At 38.7% G+C, this 22,633-nt stretch overlaps 1 protein-coding gene across 1 annotated transcript; it reads right to left on the reverse strand.

The window, feature by feature from the left end:
* Positions 1-2,291: 2,291 nt before the first annotated feature.
* Positions 2,292-22,530, reverse strand: LOC130010541 (protocadherin Fat 4-like). The gene is made up of 23 exons (XM_056098807.1): positions 22,281-22,530; positions 21,625-21,894; positions 20,912-21,144; positions 20,505-20,678; positions 19,103-19,352; positions 18,287-18,553; positions 17,241-17,482; positions 16,396-16,560; positions 15,760-16,006; positions 14,027-14,308; positions 12,651-12,904; positions 12,286-12,453; positions 10,697-10,952; positions 9,818-10,099; positions 8,975-9,228; positions 8,420-8,593; positions 7,617-7,869; positions 6,533-6,805; positions 5,787-6,040; positions 4,908-5,081; positions 4,121-4,376; positions 3,222-3,515; positions 2,292-2,892 (listed from the first exon to the last, which is right to left on the reverse strand). Exons 1-23 carry the CDS (start codon positions 22,423-22,425, stop codon positions 2,387-2,389), a joined length of 5,673 nt encoding a protein of 1,890 aa, XP_055954782.1. The 5' UTR covers positions 22,426-22,530; the 3' UTR covers positions 2,292-2,386.
* Between the last annotated feature and the right edge of the window lie 103 nt (positions 22,531-22,633).

Raw genomic sequence — 22,633 nt, forward strand, 5'->3', positions numbered from 1 at the left:
AGGTAACCTAATTTTTACTTAAAAGTGACCGGATGTTATGGCCGACACTAGTAACCATTTTTTCAGCCTGTTATTTATTAATGGTTAAATGGTCATAGCTTTATAAAGTACAACATGGCCGGTTATTTAGTGATTATAAATTTGCGAAACTGATTTAAGACTTGATATATATATAAAAATAGTGTGGTGTAATTGTCAAGATATTTGGAGATATCCTGCTGGGACACCCTTACATTATATATAATTTTAATGGATGTTCTACTTGGTTATGCATATTACATACAGTATTTTGTAGTGTTCCAGATAACCCTTTTTGCATATTTACATGTTGCTAGCGGGCAGTATGTATATAACTAATTAAACTAGATCTATTGTTGATATGACACACTGTAAACTACAAGTTCATATGACAATTGGGTATAATTACATGAGTGTGATTAGTAACCGATATTGTATATAACAATGCTAACACCGTCGCTCATACGACCGGTGAATATAACATGTTACTTTGCACGGCCATTGATGTGGTCTAGAGTGTCGTGCTTCGAGCTCTAGCTGACCGGTGACCTCTGGCTTGCGGACCTGGTTTCGTCCCTGGCGTGAGCCTCGTGGGCTTACTCCAGTTACTCCGGTTTCCTCCCGGAGGAAAGACCCTGCGCTTGCCCTAAGTTAATAACCAGCGGCTGCCAGGTAGGATACGCCCACATTTTCGAGAGATGGATAGAAAACAAGCTAACAAGAAAGTGATTTTTCCTACAATCAAGAAACTTACATTTCAAGTTTCAACAAAATCGGATAAAAATTGTGATCTCTATAGGGTCCACAACCTTGATATACCATATTTTTTACGCTATTTGAGAACGAACGGCGGCCATTTTGTCTGTCAATTTTGGGCCGATTTTCACGATATACGAACGCAGTCGTCCTTAGGGTGTAACGATGATATAATAATACTTTTTTTTTAAATCGGATAAAAATTATGACCTCTATAGGGTCCACAAGCTAAAAACGCGATTTTTCGTACAATCAGGGGCATTAATTCAGGAAGTTATGGTCCGATATGCGCAAATATCGAAAGGAACCAAGATCTTTGGGTTATAAACTTATATTTCAAGTTTCAACAAAATCGGATAAAAATTGTGACCTCTATAGGGTCCACAAGCTAAAAACGTGATTTTTCGTACAAACAGGGGCCATAATCCATGAAGTTTCGATCCGATACATGCCAATATCGACAGCAGCCGAGATCTTTTGGAGATAAACCTATATTTCAAGTTTCGTCAAAATCGGATAAGAATTGTGACCTGTAGAGTGTCCACAAACAATTGTGGACGGACGGACGTCCGGACGTTCAGACGGACAGGGGCGACGACAATATACGTCCACATGAAAATAAGACAACTTGTTTGCGATATCACTCTCGCTGGAACCGGACGTTAAACACTAAGAACAATAACGACCATTGATTGTTATCGGTTACGAATATCACTAATGTGGGGTTGGCCGGTCGAATGGTCTAGCTTGTGCCATTTATATCATTGAGCCAAGGTGTATGGTTTCGATCCAAAACTTTTACACGGAAAGGTGTATGGTCGCCTGTTAAACCGCGTGGGTTTTCTCTGGGTCCACCGGTTTCCTTCTTCTGCTAAATACAATTAAACAATATGATAGTTCCGAAATGATCTAGTTTGTGTCCAGTGGACTGCGATCTCAAATGTCTTACAAATGGAATGAAACAGGGTTTATCTCCCGACTTCTCTACACTATCCGGTCTTATGACGACATGTAGGAAAAGTGCTACGAGAGAAATTGTGCCAACGTCCCAACCGAACGATTAGACGCTATTTACTGTCAGACCATCCGTCCTGACCCTCGTTTAACTTAAAAGGTGTTCGGAAGCCACGGTGACTATATATGTAACTAAGACGCTGGCTCGCTAGCCTGGAGATCGCGTCTTGGATCCAGGTGTTGATCGAGAAAGTTCATCGGAGTTTTCCAGCGTGGTTTCCCCTTGTCAGACGAAAGGTCTGACAAAAAGAGCTGTCTAGTCGTTCGGATGGGGCGAGAAACTGAGCTCGCGTGTACACATTAATGTACACGTAAAAGATCCCTTGGCAGTTGTAATTCGATATAGGCCAGAGCGCCGCTGTACGGGCAAAACTTCCCTCATAGCACACTGTATGGCGTATGCACGTCGTCTTCATTAGCCCAATCGGAGCAGACCAGTAGGACGTTAAACGGTTGAACCAATGGGATCAGATGAGTGCCGGGATTAGGCTTAACAGTTTCCCTTATATAACATGGTTGACGTTTTTATTACGTAATAGATACAGTGTGCGTTATATACTAATTTAACAAATATTTACTACATGAATATACATTGATTTCAACAAGAATTATTGATATTATTGGAACTATTATTGGGTATTACGTGAATTCTTAGCCTCGTTCTAGCAAATAGTACAGGATTATGGATATCACGTGCAGTGACGGTGTACGATAGAATCTGAGGCGCAGTCAGGTTTTGTATCTGATCTGTTGTCGTGACAACGCCGCTAGTTTTGTTGATGGCAAAACACTCCATTGTAGGACCGGATAGAGAATAACTGTAAGCAGACGGCTTTTCGTCAAGTTCATCAAATGCTACAGGTGTCGCCACTACACTATCTTTAGGAAATTCACGTGACACGGTATGGGTATATTCATCTAAAGGAAATGACGGCGGATTGTCGTTCACATCATCAACTATTGCTGTGACGTCACGAGTTGTGTTGATTTGGGGAGTACAGTTATAAACAGTTAGAACTTTGAACTTGTAGAAAGGTTGTCCAGTCTCACGGTCTATTCTACCACTGGTTACGACTGTTCCGTCCCGATTCACAGTAAATGGGACTGAAATAAATATAGAGTCATTATCTATAAGCTCCAGAACAAGACAGAGAAAAACAAAACCCAACTACACACAGAATTCTGAAACATGATCTGTGTCCAAAAGCTTGAAACATTTAAATGAAATCACTTTGTTAGTATCGCGACGAGGTTTAACCCTATCTTTGTTGAGGTACGTTGTGAATTTAGTACTACTTCAATCTGCATAATTTACAACATAAGTTTCCACTGGTTAATCTAGGTCTTGCAGCATGCTCGACCATCGCGGATTGGTGACGTAGACTAATTCTCCAAATGTGAGGTCATTACAAGACCGAGGAATAGTTACTAACCTGGGTCTTTGTTGGCAGGATCTAGTTGAATATTATTAATCTGGTGATTTATTTCAGAATCAAGTCGACCAATGACGGTACCATTTGGAACTTCTTCCTTTAACACCATCACTGTCTGGGTTGGCGGCACTTCCTGTGTAGTCGACTGAAGTTTGTAATCCACTCCCGGAACTCGAACAGTAACCTCGGATGACGTAATACCTGCAGGGAATCCCAGGTCGCGAGCAGTCACGTTAAATCTATATATAGATTTTCTTGGTGATGCGAAAAATCCCTCAGATACAGAAATAGTGCCTGGTGAAAATAAATGATATTGAAAATAAAAATAATACATAATACATGTGCATATTTAAAGGGCGAATAGGGACAATCTTGAAGAAAATAAACAAGGGGTCTAATCCAGTTTAATGGGAGAAATTGGCTGCTTGTATATTACAATGAAAGAAAAATCAATGGGGTTTCACGTCCACTTGACACAAAATAGGTCATTTCGGGACTAACACATGGTTCAATTTTATTTCAATAATTCGCTTCCGCGTAGGGGTCTTTAGCAGTTGCAGGAAACCAGAGGACCCGGCGAATACCCACAGGCAACCCTACTCCTTGTCACGTAGAAGCAGGGAATCGAAACCCCGCTACGCGATGCCATCGAGAGTTGGTTATGTCCTGGATAAGTTAATTAATGTCTAATTAATAATTTAGATAACATTTTAGGCCTCAAAAAAGACCTGCAATAGGCAGATTTAGCTCTTGCATAATGTATGTTTAATAGCAATTGCGGGAGAACCGCACCGCACACATTAGACTTAAGAGAACTTGCGGCTGTGTGTGAAATAGCTTTTTTAACGTCCCCTTCCACCGAAGTGATATCGCAGACAAGCTCGCGGCCGAATTCCTACCTGTATTTATATCAACCTTAAACTTGCCACTCGGCTCATCTTCAAGTAGATATAGGAGTAGATTATTAGGTTGCGTAGCGTCTTTATCAACCGCCATTACTCGACCTATCACACCACCTGGTTCTATCTCTTCCGGTACAGTAAAGGTGATGGTTGAAGACAAGAAGACGGGATGGTTGTCATTGACATCAACAACTGATATAAACACCGTAGCTGTTGATGTTCTGGCCGGAGTACCACTGTCAACTGCAGCTATCTACAACATATAAATAAAAAATAAATGAAATGGGGTCTAACGTCCTACTGTTCAGCCCCGATTTGGCTAAGGAAGACAAAACATGCACGGTATCAGGTCCTCTCGAAGCCCCAGTAGACCTTGAGTAAGACGCTGGTTCACTAACATGAAGGTCATGGGTTGGCGGAGAAAGTTCATCGGGATACATAAGCGCGGCGTTCCCTGTTAGTCGTTCGGGTGGAGCAAAAAACAGAGGACCAGGTATACATAGACACTTGACTCACTAACAGGTGGAAATCGATGAAGAATAGGCCGTAGTGCACACTGTATGGCGTATGACCGTCTTCATTAGCCCAGTCGAAGTAAAACAATAGAACGTTAAACCCCATTTAATTTCATTTCCTAATAAAACGAGAAATGTGAATACTTGTATTTGTATCCACACCCCCATTCACAAAATCAAATATATTTTAAGAATGTAGCCTTTTTATTTGTTGATAGCTAAAATCTGTCTTTGTCCTTTCTCCATTTATTTACCACAACCAAACTTACTTTAAAATGAAAGAAGTCGTGAATTTCTCTGTCAATGTTAGCTGTTTTAGCTGTTACTATTTGACCAGTTTTAGAGTCCAATTTAAACAGGTTGCTACCCAAACCGTGTAGATATAGCTTGACTTTGTTGTTTATGAAAGTGGCATCATGGTCACTGACACTAATATTCCGCTCCTAAAATACAAAAATACTATATGGTTGGATCCCACAGCAAGATAGAATAAGAGTAGACTATAGCTGTAAATACGACAAGGCATGTAATTTAGGTAATTAGGTGGAGCCGCGGTGACTCAGTAAATCAGACGTTGGCTCGCTAACCAGGAGGTCCCGTTTTTGGCCAAGATAGTTCATCGGGATTTTCTGAAGCGGATCCTCCTTGTCAGTTGTGTAGGGCGGGCGTCTGGCAAGGGACAACGCATATTTGACCGGATAGGACGATAAAATTTCCTTCATAGCACATGGCATGGCGTATGCCCGTCTTCATCAGTAGCAAAATAGGACGTCAAACCTCATTTCATTTCGATAATTAGGGTTATTCTGAATACCTTGTTTGTTGCATTTATTAACATTTTTTAAATCATTATTTTGATATCTAATAATCTGAAGAAAAAAACTGCAATAAATACATGAGGATTCGATTGAACTGGATAACAAATTTGATATCACAGTTGTTGTCCTGTCCATCCTGCGTGTGGCCTCGCAGGGGAAGGCGTCCCGTATATACTAGAACAAATGTATGCTATGTCTTCATTAGCCGGTAGTATGGATGTCGTATGCTGTTTTTAATTAACCGTTAAACCCCATTCCACTTTGCTCCAACCCGTAGCTATTAAGTATGTGTGAAATTTAAAGTACTATAAATTATAAAATTAAAGTTACCAAACGAACAATCTGGGGTTTCTTGTTATCTTTAATATTTTCTTCTACAAAACCTTGATATATATCTCCACCTTCATATATAGGATCGTTATCATTAACATCAAGAACGGTAACTCTGATTTCACAACTTGCAGTCAGTTCCGGTTCTCCTCCATCTTTAACAAGCACGTGCAGTTTATAGGTCTGATGGCTCTCTCTATCAAGAGCTCTTTTGACTTGCAGCCAACCTGTTACTGGGTTGACGGAGAAAGGCCCTATAAAACCAGTAAAGTCTGAATTGAATTCTCCGTTAACATCTGTCAGACTAAGCTATGTCCCCATCTGTGTACATGTATGTAACGTACAGTGATTTAATATTACGTCCGCTCGACAAAAACTAGGTCATTTCGGGATTAACATATGGTTCAATTTCATTACAATAATTCGCTTGGGCGTTGGGGTTTTAGCAGTGGGAGGAAACCAGAGGACCCGGAGAAAACCCACGAGGTTGGATAGGCGACCCTACTCCTTGTCACGTACAAGTGGGGAATCGAAACTATGCTACTTGACTCAATGACAGAACTACTGATCCAACGCGCACGCGTTAACCATTCAGCCCCCGCCCCTCGTAGAAAAGTAGGAAAGCGAACCCCACTTCATGTCAATAGAAAGATGTGGGTTTTTTTTATAAACAATATTTTTTTTATTCAGATTTGTAAATTTGTATCTGAATAACCTAATCGTGTTTGATTGAATCAAAAAACTACCTCGTTTCTCTTTCAATACATAAGTCAATGTCTGACGTATGTCTTTATCTTTAGCAGTTATCTTGATTAGTCTGTGGCCTCTAGGGACGTCTTCTGGTACCTCTATATCATGTCGATAAATATCAACTACTGGAGGGTGATTTACCGGAACGTCGATTGTAATGTTTGTTGTTGACGAGAGACGTGGGACGCCATTATCTTGAGCTATGATCACCAGTTGATATTGGTCTAAGTTTGGTTCTCGGATCAAAGAATCGACGACGTGAATTTCACCTGTAAAGTTTAATACAATGCATTTGATGCAGATAATTGTCCAACGAACACACAGATATTAAAAGAAGTTAACAAAGTGAGCACACAATTTCAACACCAGGTCGAAATTAGAAACATCAAAAAGTAAAACCTGAATTTACCACAAATCAAGCCCCCTACCCGCCCACGGAGTTAAAGAGTAGACACTCATACTCTATTTCTATTGGACACAACGAGTGTTAAATAATGCCGAATAATTTACAATTATTATGAAAGGTCACCAGATTACCGTGTTTATATGCCGTATCCAAGCGCAGTGTTATGTGTGGCATAACTACCAACATCAACACTATACATGCCATATTTAGTTTGTACTGGTTTTATGTGTAGCGCAATTAACTCGTACTGACTTTATGTGTATCATAACGCACTCGCACTAGCCTCATGTGTAGCATAATTAACTCGTATTGTCTTATATCGTAGCATATCTACTTCGTACTGGCTTTATGTGTGGCATAATTACCTTGTTGTACTGGTTTTATGATTAGCATAATTACGTTGTACTGGTTTTATGTGCAGCATAATTACCTTGTATTGACTTTATGTGTAGCATAATTACACGGTACGGTCTTTTGTCATAGTAGTCACATATTTGATTTATATCATAGTACTCTCGTATTTGGTTTATGTCATAGTAGTCTTATATTTGGTTTATGTATGGTATCATCATCTGGCTGTGTTCGCACTGGGTATGGATATAGCACACTAACATCGTACCTGAGTTAATCTACTGATCAAAGGAAATTACCGTCTAATATTATATCATATTTACCTGTATTTGGATCTACATAAAATTTACCAAACCCCCCAGATTTATGTAGATATGTGATCTGGTTATTTTGATTCGTGGCATCTTCGTCATCAGCTGACACTCCCCCAATAAAACCATGGGGTGTTGATGGGTTGATGATAAATGTATAATTCTGCTGCCGGAATATTGGTCTGTGATCATTAACGTCCAATAGCTGAACTGTTAAATTGGTTGATGTAGATAAACCTTCTCCGTTCTGGTCTGTGGCTATTACCTGAAGTCAATGAGACATAAAACCGCTAATGTTACAGGTGGAACAAGATTCCGCGAGGGCACAAAATAATCATACGTTAGGGAGCTTCGGGATGGTTTCAACTGTGCGGAACATGCTAGAGTCGATTCGTAACATATCTAAGCCATGGTAAATGTTTGACACTGGTTGAGCAATGTGTTTATAGTTAGGATTATAGCCTTGAAAATCGAATTGACAACACGATATACAGAGAGAGAGAGACACAGAGAGAGAGAGAGAGAGAGAGAGAGAGAGAACGCGAGAGAGAGAGAGGGGGGTTAACGTCCACTCGACATGTAAAAACCCAAGGGTGCACACAAACTCTAAACCCATGACGCATGCGTCCCGTTCACTCCGCCCCTGTGATATAGGTTTGAACTTGGATTACAGAAGCTTGTCTACGATATCACCTTAGGTGGAATTGGACGTAAAACTCTAGAAACGAACGACCGATTACAGAAGCATATACTCCTGGGTAGAAGATTTGATAATGGAATATAACCAGTCTATTAATAAAGTTATAGTTACATACCTTAAATTCATATCGACATTTTGTCTCACAGTCGAAGTCTTCAGGCATCAATATTCTGAGCTTTCCAGTCTCTTGATCAAATTCAAATTTCTCCGAACCATCTCCAATTAATTTTATTACAATATTTCTATTATCTTCTGTTTTATCTTCATCTGTGACGCGAAACTCCTGGTTCTAAATATATAATATTCTGTTTTGAAACGTTTCTTGAAAGTTTAACGTCCAATCGACACAAACCAGGACCATTCGGGAATAGCACATGGTTCAATTTTATTTCAATAATTCGCTTGTGAGTAGGGTTCTTTAGCACTGAGAGGACACCGGAGGACCAGGAGCAAACCTACGAGGTTGGACACGCGACCCTACTTCTTGTCACGTACAACCAGGGAATCGAAACCACGCCAGTTGACTCATTAACAGACAATATGATACAACGCACACGCGCTAACCATTCAGCCATCCCCCCTCCTCCAAAGTATCAAGATAACATCTTAATGTTAGCATTTTTGAAATACAGATTCGAACAAAGAAAGATTTGTAAAAATTGAACTATACCAATTCTACGAGGTTGTCCTCCTCGTTATTGCCTATATCTTCCGGGATGTGCACTAGGTAACCAGTTGGTGAAGAAAAGATGGGTGGGTTATCGTTCGTGTCATTAATAGAAACCGTTACCATGGTAGAAGCTGTATAAGGTGGCGCACCATCATTGACAACACGCACCATGAATGACATATGATCTGTCATCTCTCTATCTATTGGTCCATTTGTTCGCAACATACCACTGTATTTATCCAACTCAAATGGTGCTGAAATAATAGAAGCCGCACTGACAAGCCGCACTGACAAAGGTAGCAAAGTGTATTTGGGTTTTTCAAGAATATCTGGACGCGATTACGCAATTATGATTACATGTCTAAGAAATCTTCTTCATTTCCAATATCCAATTTTGATGCAGTTTGGAACGTGTGATTTCTATTGATTGTATATCGCCATGTTTATGTGTCTTATACAAAAAAGTAATAATAATGTTATTCTATAATCGGACATGCTTAATTACATGATGATAACATTCTTTAAATTAGGCTTACAATTAAATTAAAATATTTTGTAACCGTGACGGATCAGGATTTTTCAGTTTTTAAAGTTTGGGTCATTTAAATTTTAGTATTGTGGCTTTTGACACCGCAACTTTTTATAACGAGTGAAAATTTTGACCGTTTTAATTTACTATGGTGTCTTCTGATTTCCCATATTTTTTATTGAGTTTTTTTCCTGAGTGTAAAGTTTTAATATTCTGCTAATTACAGAATTTCAGTAAGGCTATTTTTTTCTAAATGAAGACGTGTCTCTAATACAAGGAGAATTAATACAAAAACAAATCTTTAAGTACTTTACCGTCAATATCATCCAGGTAAAACTCTATCGACTCATGTTTATTTATATCAAAGTCGGGATCTTCTATGTTAATCTGGGCTACATTGGTTGATGTGTTTTCATTTTCCAGTACAGTGACATTTATTATTGGTTCAAGGACGGGTGGCTTGTTGATCGAGACTGTTATATTCACCGTTATATTGGACGATAATCGAGGAAACCCGTTATCAACAGCCAATACTGACAGGGAATACATTTCTAAACATGGATCACGTGACAAATCATCAGCTACGATCACATCACCTGTAAAACATAACAAGCAGTTCTTTCAAGATAACGGTAATATATAAACGGTCGTTCGTATCACCAAAATTGTGTTGCATAGAACGGTATGATCAACTCAATAAGTCAGTTTGTGATTATCCAGTCATTTAGATTTGATTTGCTTTAAACGGTCGTCCGTATCACCAAAATTGTGTTGCATAGAACGGTATGATCAACTCAATAAGTCAGTTTGTGATTATCCATTCATTTGGATTTGATTTGCTTTAAACCGGAAGTTTTAACAGTTTTGTTTAATGAACATGTTAAATTATATCATCTAGTCTCATCCACACCAAGGTAAGCAAGCAAAATTGTAATGAAGTGGGGTTTAGCAATCTACTTTCTTCTCAAGAACTGGGATAATGAAGACGGGCATACGCCATAGAGGTACAATGAGGTAAATTTTGCCCGGACTGCCGAAGTTAAGATAGGTGCACAGCAGTAGTTCGAGATTATTATATGCAAACAATATATGATTCAACGCATGGGGAATTATAAATACGCTTTTCTCACTGATCCTACAAAATATGTCTTCCAATGCAAGCATCAGGGCAGATAGTAAATTTTTTTACATACCAGTCTCAGGTTGTATATCAAATTTTGCATAACCACCGTCAATTAACCAGTACGTAATTTGACTATTTTGTTGAGTAACATCGCTATCTGTAGCGGTAACATTTCCTATTTTGGTACCACGTGACGTCAGGTAGGATATACTTATGTCATCACTTATTTCTTCAAATACTGGAGGATTATCATTGACGTCATCGATATAAATAGTAACATTAGTAGTTGTTATCAAACCTTGTCCATTCATATCTCTAGCTTCTAACTACAATAAAGAAAAACGTCCGGTTTCATCAGTCATCACCCATTTAACCATATTTTTGTTCAAAATCAGCCTGGCTATTTATGCAATAATATTTTAAATTCAAAATTCAAAACTCTCTAAAATGTCTAAGTGAGATGGTCGCAATGACACGGGTTAAATCTATATATGTATTTGTGACTATCGTTTGTCTGTCTGTCTTTCTGTCTGTCTGTCTGTTCGGGGTTGGCCGCTACACTAGGTCTGCCCCGAGTCTGAAATTTGGGGTATAAGGTTACCTCGGACCGGGGAGTAACATAGGCCAGGTGGCGTTAGTCTACCACTTCCGGTTTCGGAGTTATGACCCCCCGAGCGAAGCCGGTCTGTTCGGGGTTGGCGGCTACACTAGGTGACCAGGGAGTAACATAGGCCAGGTGGCGTTAGTCTACCACTTCCGGTTTCGGAGTTATGACCCCCGAGCGAAATTTGTCTGTTCGGGGTTGGCGGCTACACTAGGTCTGCCCCGAGACTGAAATTTGTGGTATAGGAGTAGCTCGGACCGAGGAGTAACATAGGCCAGGTGGCGTTAGTCTACCACTTCCGGTTTCGGAGTTATGACCCCCGAGCAGAGCCAGTCTGTTCGGGGTTCGCGGATGCACTAGGTCTGCCCCGAGTCTGAAATTTGGGGTAGCTCGGAGCGGGGAGTAACATAGACCAGGTGGCGTTAGTCTACCACTTCCGGTTTCGGAGTTATGACCCCCGAGCGAAGCCGGGTATCCTGCTAGTAATTAATATTATAAAAGCAAACGGGGTTTAACGTCGTACCTTTCTGAAGCGATTGAGCTAACGGCTAAATCTATTTTGTTAAGGCCAGCTCAATTTTCGTCAAGGTCGCTGAGATGTAAATAAGTTTAGTGCACGTGATTCTTGGCGAGATTGTAGGTTAGGGTTAATATAAGCATTGTGGCTAGGTCCATGGTTAGAGTTAGGATTGGGATAAGCGCTAGCGTTGTTTACATCTCGTGATCTTTGACCAAACTTCAAGTTGGCCTAATAACACAGATCTGACATACGTCATGCAGTGTGCCAGAAAGCGGTAGTACGGGCTACTCCAATTTGAATTTCCAAATGTCAGGGAATCTTTAATTTGTTGAGAATGGTACAAAGCGGTTTTTCGTCCCAAGGCTGCAGTTCCTCATTCCGAACCGGGATCAAACCAGAGACGTCCTGGATAGCAAACCAGCCCCTACGTGACAACGGATAAATATCAATAGCACATTGTTAATTTTTAACAATTGGACATTACCAATAGATGTACCCATAGGAGTTTGTTTATAATAATTACAGTTCCACCTACCAGCAGATGAAAGACAGAAGCATCTTCAGCATCGAGGAAGCCAGGCTTAATTACAGTTACACCAGTCTTCATATCATCAACATCAAATAATACACTACCTATTAATCTTAATCTAATCTCACGATTATCTAGTGTGGCGTCATCATCACTGACAAATATACCTTCATTCTAAAATATATAATATCGGAATAGTAATATCATGTTTTAGTATATATTGAAAGATAACTGCACAGCAAACAATGAACAAATCAGAAATACAAACATAGAGAAGAATTTGATTAGGGAAGACATGCAATAGCGATAGTAGAATTTGAACAAAAAATTTATCACTTATTTTAACAAAGAATAGTTTGAGCTATATTTACCAATTTAACTTTTGTAGATGGTGGTCTGGATAACAAATCTTCATCAATATGTCCAATATAACCTGATGGTGAGCTAAAGACTGGATAATTGTCATTAACGTCTACAACTTCTACGATAATTTGAGAGGTGACAGTATAATTTGGATAACCGTATTTAACCACGTCTACTGCAAATGTATACTGGTCTATAGTCTCGCTATCCAGTCTTCGAACTAACGTGATGTCTCCAGACTTTTCATCAATGACAAAGGGTGCTGAAATTAATAATTATAAAACAGTGTGATAATCTGTTTTATATAAATCGTATCAGATATTATCTAATGGATAGTCATACGTGACAAGATTTGGCAACATAATTATCATTTCTGTGCCTCATTTGCGATTCTCGGAAAATATTTGATTTACCACGGCGTAATCAACGCTAAAATTGATTATTAACATTCATTTAAGAAAATAGAATTAAAATATCAACGGTAAAGATTACATGTTGTCAGGAGAGTTGGGATGGCCTAGTGGTCTAGAGTGTCGCGTTTCGAGCTCTATCTGGCCGGTCACCTCTGGCTTGCGGTCGTAGTTTCGATCACTGGTGTGAATCTATGTGGCTTAGAGATATATGTGCCTTCTCACAAAATAAGACAACTGCGATGTCACCCTTGGTGGAAGCGGACGTTAAACTGTTATAGAATAATCAAAATATCAACAGTTAATTTTAAAGATTTCAGGCTGCGCTGGCCTTTTACCAAATGCCGTTTGTATTGCCTGCAGGATGTTAACAAATTTTCAATTCATCATGTCTTTTTATATACTGAACAGAAGTGATTTTTAGATGGATATTACTTTTAGAGATTCAACTGTTATCACAATATTGAAGTCTGTAAGAGATTACAAATCTCTCACATTTCGTTAAGGGGGACACGAAGCATTGTAGATTAATTCCACATAAGAAAATAAGGTACAGCCCTACATAAACTAGACTATAGATGTAATATTCCATATAAGAAGTACAGCCCTATGTACGTAGTGTTCGACATATAAAAATAAAGTAGAGCCTTGCGTAAACTAGACTACGTATTCCACATAAGAACACAAAGTACGGCCTTAAGTTAATTAGACCATATATGTAGTATTCGACATAAAGTACAGGGGGGAAAACGAAGCATTTGAGGTTAATTCGACATAAGAAAATAAAGTACAGCCTTACGTAAACTAGACTATACCTGTAGTATTCCATATAAGAACACAAAGTACGGCCTTAAGTTAATTGGATCATATTATGTAGTGTTCGAATGTAAAAATAAAGTACAGCCTTGCGGTTAATCGAAAGTTGTATTCAACATAATAAAACAAAGTAGAAGTCTACGTTAATTAGATCATACCTGTAGTATTCGACATAAGAAAATGGAGTGGTTTTACAGACCCGTCCTTCGAAATCGGTTCCTTATTCGATATTTTTCCAACCACTATCGGAGGGACAACATTCTCTTCTATCTGGATGTGAATCACAGCTGGTACTCTAGGAGACGAATCCACAGGTACAATAATGTTAACAAGTGTTTCTGTGGATAATCGAGGCTTTCCAGAATCTTTGATCTCGATTAAAAGCTGGTAAGCGTCCTTGTATGGATGAGCCAGCATGGAGTCTGATAATGTTATGATACCTGGAATGAATCAATTAATAAAAGTATATTCGGATTTATATGCATGAACCAGGCTACTGAGCGTGCTACAATCGACATGGACCAATTAACGTGCTATGTGATGATGCATGGACCAATGAGCGTGCTTTATGATGATGGAATCGATGCATGAACCAGTGAGCGTGCTATGAGATGGTAGAATCGATGCATGAACCAGTGAGCGTGCTATGAGATGGTATAATCGATGCATGAACCAGTGAGCGTACTATGAGATGATGGAATCGATGCATGCACCAGTGAGCGTGCTATGAGATCATAGAATCGATGCATGAATCAGTGAGCGTGCTATGAGATCGTAGAATCGATGCATGAACCAGTGAGCGTGCTAGGAGATGATGGAATCGATGCATGAACCAGTGAGCGTGCTAGGAGATGATAGAATCGATTCATGAACCAGTGAGCGTGCTATGAGATGGTAGAATCGATGCATGAACCAGTGAGCGTACTATGAGATGATGGAATCGATGCATGCACCAGTGAGCGTGCTATGAGATCATAGAATCGATGCATGAATCAGTGAGCGTGCTATGAGATCGTAGAATCGATGCATGAACCAGTGAGCGTGCTAGGAGATGATGGAATCGATGAATGAACCAGTGAGCGTGCTAGAAGATGATAGAATCGATGCATGAACCAGTGAGCGTGCTATGAGATGGTAGAATCGATGCATGAACCAGTGAGCGTGCTATGAGATGATGGAACCGATGCATGAACCAGTTTGCATGCTATGAGATGATGGAATCGATGCATGATCCAGTGAGCGTGCTATGTAATGATGGAATCGATGCATGAACCCGTGGGCGTGCTATGGGATGATAAAATCAATGCATGAACCAGGGAGCGTGCTATGTGATGATGGAATCGATGCATGAACCAGTGGGCGTGCTATGCAAGAAATTTTGCTGCCTACTCTTCGCTGTATTTTAACTGCCAAAGGTTTGTTTACATGCAGGCTTTTTGGCCTTGCCAGGTTGTCCTGCCTGCACCAGTGACAATGGGGAACCAAGCTTAAAACACCAAATACCAGCCTCGAACCTGACACTCCCTGGTTAGTGAGCAAGTGCGTTACTATCCACTAAGCTACCATGGCTACTGTATAAATACAATCGACCTACAACACTCAGGATTGTCTACGATATCACCCTTGGTGGAACGTGGAAGTGGACGTAAAACTCTGGGAACGACCGAACGAACACACAGGCACAGACCCATAAAAAATGTAAAGGGTATAATAGAAGCCCAATCAAAAGGGTGACTGGAATCAACATAATGTAAATTAAATTCATAAAACCAACAAACTGATTGCAGCTTGAATAAAATATGATAATTTCCTGAATAATGTATGTCTGTAATTCGATACTAAATAATTATATACATTTCAATGGCATGTGAACTATTGCATAAATACAAACCCGACCCATCATCCACGGTGAATTTCCCTAGACCACCATTTTTGAGAATATATGTCAACTGCTGATTTTCTTCCGTATAATCCAAGTCTTCAGCTGTTACTCGACCTACAACAGCACCCCGAGGTCTGGAAGGGTGGACCGTAAAATTAAACTCTTTCCGGGTTATTGGTCTTACGTCATTTTTATCCATGATATGAATATTGACTTGTTTACTCGATTTCAATCCACCGCCATCTTGTGCAATTAACTGTGGAACAAATAAATATATTAATTTTATTTGTAAGTGTCGGTTGTCTGCCTGTTTATATGTCTGTACCATGGTTGACAGGTTGCGCTAGGGTTGCCTCGTGGCCATCACATGTGGTATAAGGGCAACTAGAGCCAGGGAGCGACAGGCCAGGTGGCGTTGCATTATTATATAACTTCCTGTTTCGGTGAGATTCTACTTCACGAACCTCCTGTAAGGACTCTACCCGTGCAAACGCCAGGTAATCAACTACTGTATTGTATCGGATTCCACAAATAAAAATCGGTTCATTAACAGATATGATATCACGCAACTTGCAGAGGATAAAATAACGTTCTGTTTTATAAGGCATTCGATTATATAAATCTATTTTGATATACCATACTTACGGTAATATTGTACGTATGCTGCTTTTCACAGTCAAACGTCATTGGGTACTTGGTCTCTATTTGTCCTGTTAATTCATCCACGTGAAATAATTGACTAGGATCTTCCAGAAAGAACTTGATTTGTTGATTTATTGGTGTGGCGTCATTGTCAGACACATTCGGTTTCTGTTGTATGTTTATAGAAAAGAATATTTAATTACTGAAGAGAATTGTGCTAAAAGCGGAACATGTTTGTTATATTTCTATCTTAAGCCTAGCTTATACAACCCGCCGTATGTGCTACTACGGGTAGTCCACGGGGGGAAATTTGGTAAGCTCGTGCGTGAGACTTACGCGTCACTTACGTGTGATCGGCATCGTAGAAGATCGTAGACGGGCCGTAGAGACTTTTTGCCCCCGGTTTCTTGCGGCTGATTTGCGAGCTCGAAACCCTACCACCGGTGCGTGCCATAACACGTACGGCGGTACGTGAGCTATGCTTTACATTAACAAATTTAGAATGACTCGGGTTTGGAATGAAATAAAGGACCCACGGTTTGTCGTTCCATCCGAAAGACAAGATGTCATGTACCCTCTGACATATGCGTAGGTCGAGAGTCTTCAGGTCCGGTTCGCACATTGTTAATGGAGCTTGATAACAAGGAGCGTGTCTTTTGGGTAAGACGAGAGACCAAGGTACAGTGAACGTAAATAAAAACTTGGTAGTTAGAATTTGAAGACGATGATAGTACCGCACCTGATGTCTGAGTTACTTAAAATGAGGTAAGAAATTCGTGTTTTGAACTGTTTTAACCGATTGTACAGTGGTGCAGTTTCTTTGTAACCGCCAGTTTAATAAAACTTACAAATTTCAATTCTTGTATGACTTCATTTTCCGGCAAATAAACAGTATAATCGCCATCTTTAAATGTGGGAGGGTTATCATTCACATCTTCAATGTATACAGTTATTGCTGACGTCACTGTATATGCTGGTACGCCCGAATCGATGACGTAAACATTAAACGTGAACATCGCATCTTTTTCTCTGTCTAATGCAGCAGTTGAGAAGAGTTCTCCGGATTCTGGACCGATGTAAAACGGCATTTCTTGAACAAATTAATAAAGATATAAAAAAAGACATTTAATACAATTATTGATTAAAGATCAATAGTTAAAGAATTTGTGAGATATTGATTGGATAGTAAAGAGGATACCAAATTATTCATAGTTCAACCCCAGTCTAGACAAACATAATCAACACTCGATAAAGGGTCAGCGCTCTTTTAGCTTTCAAGCCCCTTTTTTATGAAATATTCTACCAGTTAGTTTAAGATGTTGTACATCTCTATATTATTTTTAAAAAAAACAACTTAAAACACATTTATTTAATCAGGCTTTTAACTGATTCTGTATACGATCGTTAACATGTCCATAATCATGTTGGGCTTTTTTATGATTACATTGTCATTTTGTAAAGTGCCCCTGAACACGTTATATGAAAGGGCGCACTATAAATATGCTGTAGTAATAATAAATAATACGGACAAACTGTGACAGTTTGACTCTTGTCTACCCCATACAGATAAAGCACCCCTACTTCTAGGCTATGAGTAATTAAATAAACTGTCAACACTAAACCGATCTCCATGCGAATTACCATCCCATAAGAATCTAAACATTATGGAATCCCAGATAGATAGATCCCAATAGTTTACGCCTTATCATATTCCAGATCGAACGGCCTATCATAACCCAGCAGCCAACGAGTTACCACATCCAAGGAGTAAACGATTCACCTCACCCGAACAAATGATTCGTCATATCTTAGGTGAATACAACTTACCATATAATAAGAGCTCGCCTATCAAACGCATTGATTTCTCACCAAATATTAATAGCCAACGACTTACCGGTTTCGTTGATACGAAATTGTATATTATCTAATCCTTCTGGATCTTTTGCTTCTATCACTCCAACAAAACTTCTCACTGGATGATCTTCCTTGACCAAAAAGTTGTAGACGGGATTAACGGAAGGTGGATGATTTCTAATGACGTTAACTGTTACTGTTGTGATACCAGTCTGGGTTGGTATTCCCGAGTCTATTGCGGACACCTTCAGCTCATATTTATCCTGTACTTCACCGTCCATTAGCGAATGGGTCAACCATATTTCACCTGTACGTACGCATCAGAAAAGGGAAATATAATTTAAAAAAAGACGAAACATGGTGTAACAGGGTGTCATTTTCAGAAATATTTAACGATGACTTGTTTTTTTTATCCTCAGCGTAATTCCTACATTGCAAATCAATGCGAATGAAAATTCGCCATCTTTATTTAACCACTGGCTATGAGTATGTAGGGTGTGAACCGTCAAACACCACTTCCGGGTTAAAAACGGATCCCTACACCCTGCACTTTGTCATGATTATTATCAACAGCTAGTCAAACAGAGAGAAAATAAGGTGACAAGAAGCGGACATATGCCAACAATCAAATCGTGTTAAACAGTGAATACTCATTTAACGATCACCTCCATATTACGGGCTAATCTCGTATACGGCCATATTATGAAGTCTGTATCCTTGGTATACAACTCGGTATAAAGACCCCCCTCCCCACCCCTCACTTTTAAGATCAATTTGTATCTATACCGCAACTGGTCTTAACAACGAGATTTCATTGTATTCTAATTTAAAATTTCGAGAAGACGTTTCGCTGTACCTGTTTTAGAATCAATGCTGAACTTCCCAAATCCATCTTCTAATAAATATATTATATGATTATTGGGATATATAAAATCTTTATCCGTGGCTCTCAAAGTAACAACTTGCCACCCAGGTAGAGTTGATATGTTCAGATGAACTGAATAAATGAAATCGAAAGTAGGAGCCTGATCGTTGACATCTTCTATAGTTATGGTTAAAGGTACTGTGGAACTTAATCCTATACCCTTCTCATCTGCCACTTTAATCTAAATTATAGAAGACGAAATATAAAAGAAAAAAAACCCAAGATTTCCTTCATTCAAAACCAAATTGATACACACGGAAACATCAAACATGGACGACAGGGGGCTCGAGACCTTGCGTTAACTTACAGCCAATACTAATTAAGCATAGTTGTACCACATGGATTATTTTCATGTCAATAACTAGCTTCCACAGTTATCCAATACAATAAAGAGCAACTACATGTTGCTGTTATGACAAGGTATATTCCATCACATAATATACTTGGTTGGATTGATTATACAGGTCACAATATCCATAAAAGGTATTTGTTCAAACTTTTGAATATCAAATTTTGATTTGAAAAGTATCATCATTTTGTTTCAGTTTGTTAATGTACATCAACATACTCAAAATAATGAAATAGAAAAATGTACAGATTCGGGCCATTCACATGAAAAGGACAATAAACTCGTCTGCGAATCTGTGACTTGAAAGGATAGGAGACATACAAAGAACTATAAAGGGCCGATGATTGGGCCTTGGGGAACTCCAACGTGTAGCGTAAATAAGAATCAGTTGCCTCCATGCGATGCATTATTGTATTGTAATCCTAGCCAATGTTCGGCCAACTGTACATCACGCCCACAGCTAGCTGTCATACGCATTAGCCTAAACTTTGAAAAAATACAACGTAACATCCAACATCAATATACCATATTTAGCATTATAAACATGTCTACCGTTAACCAATTGTATTAAACGGTAGACATGTGCGTATTGATCAAAGAAATTACGTTAGTCCTAAAAGAGTTATATCCATGTCCAGACTCATTACATAGCCACAGCGGTATGTGTCGATAAATGATCGAGACATTAGGTAATATTCTGATACTGCACAAGGACGTTAGTCCAAGTGCTGTTTAAATATATTACAAAATTTCTCGCTCAAGACCATTAATCAACTTAAAATACAGACACTATCCTGCACGTGACTCTGAGTCAAATCGTCACGTAAGTCCAATATTTCATCAGGTATAAAATAATGTACGTTGCCAGTGCACTATTTGAAATAATGGCACCCCAACATTAAAAAGTAACGTCACATCCGTATTGTCGTATTAGGTTATTGTATTTAAGAGCTACTGTTCCCAATCTATTGTGACAATGCTCACCTTCAAATTATACAAACATTTCTTTTCACAATCTAAATCCTCTGGTGTGACTGATTGTATCTCTGCTGTCAATGGGTTTATTCTGAACATATCATCATGCTCACCGACCAAAACATATCTCAAATCTTCTGGTCGACTAGAAATGTCCGCATCTTCGATTACTATTGGTGGATTCTAAAATATACATTTGTTGATCTGTCATTTCACTTATAGTTCAATACTGGATAGCTACCAACTTAATACCGTGCATGAGTTTGATTATGTTGAACACCTATAGTTAATCGTATGAAGAATTTTCATCGAGTCTAATCCATAAATTTGAGTAGTGCATATATTTAAAGCACCTTTCATAAATATTTGATTTTTATCCATTATTTACAAAAAAAAAAAAACCTAAATTCACTTACTATTTTAACTTTATTGTTTAATCCATGTTCTTTGATATTGCCCATATAATGTGTAGATTTAAATAGGGGAATGTTATCATTGACATCAGTGACGTTAATATTAACTAATGTCGTCACGGTAAAACTGGGAATTCCCTCATCTATAATTAGTACTTTAAAACTGTATTGGGAATTCCTTTCTGCATTGATTACGTCAACTGTTCTTAACACCTGGTCATCTAACATGAACGGCACTGAAATAATATGTAATAACAATTACTGGTTTATGAATAGGTCTCGATTTCGGGGGGTCATGGTGCCGAAGTGGTACGACAAGTAGTACGGGTTTTTTTTATTTAAAGGGGTATTAGGTGATATTAGATAAAGAGCTGACAGTTCGCGTTATAATAGTTAAAAAACAGATAATGAAAACAAAATATGCCGAAAATTTCAGTCAAATTGCTTCACTCTGAATAGAGATATTTGTGATTCAATTTTCGGCTAGCCTGGATCGTCATTACAGCATTGACACGATAATATTTTTACCTTAAACCATCCATCATAAAACGTATTCAAATCCATTAAATATCGCAGACTAAGATGGCATCGAGAGATGATTATATTCTTGATAAGTTAATTAATGTATAATTAATAATTAAGATAACATGTAAGGGCCAAAGAAAGGCCAATAGGCAGATTTAGCTCTTGCATGATGCAGGTTTAACTAGACATACCTGTTTTATCTAGAAGTTTAAATTCGAGATAATCTGTACTGTCAGGATCTGTTACACCTAGTGATTGTACTCTACTTCCTAAAGCAACATTTTCTTCTAGCGTAAAATACACACTCTCTGGTACCACAGGTGGCTGGTTTAACGGGACTTCGATCTGAACAGTAGTCGAGGATGTCCTGGCAGGATACCCCATATCTCTTGCTTCTATCACCAAGTTAAATTCCGATTGAAGTGGATCATCAACAAAGCTCTTCTTCAAAATAATTTCACCTGAAATAAGATAGACCGCTGGTTTACAGATTGTAATTTCATCAGACTTAAATACAAATTCAGGAGTTCTAGTCCCTAGAAAAATGTTTTATATTGCTATACGGGGCATACCTTGGTCAGTCAAAGGACTGATGAACATTATAATAATGTGTACATTTTTAAGAACGTCAAATTAAGCACGTTCTTGAGGCCGCCCCTGGTGTAGAGTACATCATGTGATCCAGTATAGCAAAAAATGTCAAATTGATTTTCTGAAACATCATAAAGCCATGTAAACGCTAACATTGTGGATATTTGATCATGGAAGAAATGGGGCGATTTTGTGAATATCTTGAAGACAAAATTTAGATGACGCACAGCACTGCCAATAACAATAAATTGCCTACCTGTCTTTGAATTCAGGTTTATCTTGTCAATACCACCATATTGTAAGATATAAATTATCTGGTTACTTGGTTCTGAATCATCTGCGTCCTTGGCCTCAACTTTTCCCAACACAGAACCAATTTTTAAATCGGGAATAACCGTCATGTTTAATGAGGACACAAATTCCGGCGTATTATCGTTGACGTCTTCAATCTCTATTATCAACTCTGCTTGTGTTGTAATTTGGCCACCTTCGGCAACGATCTACATTTATAAATAAAATGCACCACTTATCAATATCCGTAGTTAAAATGCAGCAAGTATGTAAATTCAAAGTTAAAATGTAACAAAAATCTAACTTCAGAGTTACATA

Source organism: Patella vulgata, chromosome 2 (genome assembly GCF_932274485.2).
Source record: "Patella vulgata chromosome 2, xgPatVulg1.2, whole genome shotgun sequence".
Classification (NCBI taxonomy): Eukaryota; Metazoa; Mollusca; class Gastropoda; family Patellidae; genus Patella; species Patella vulgata.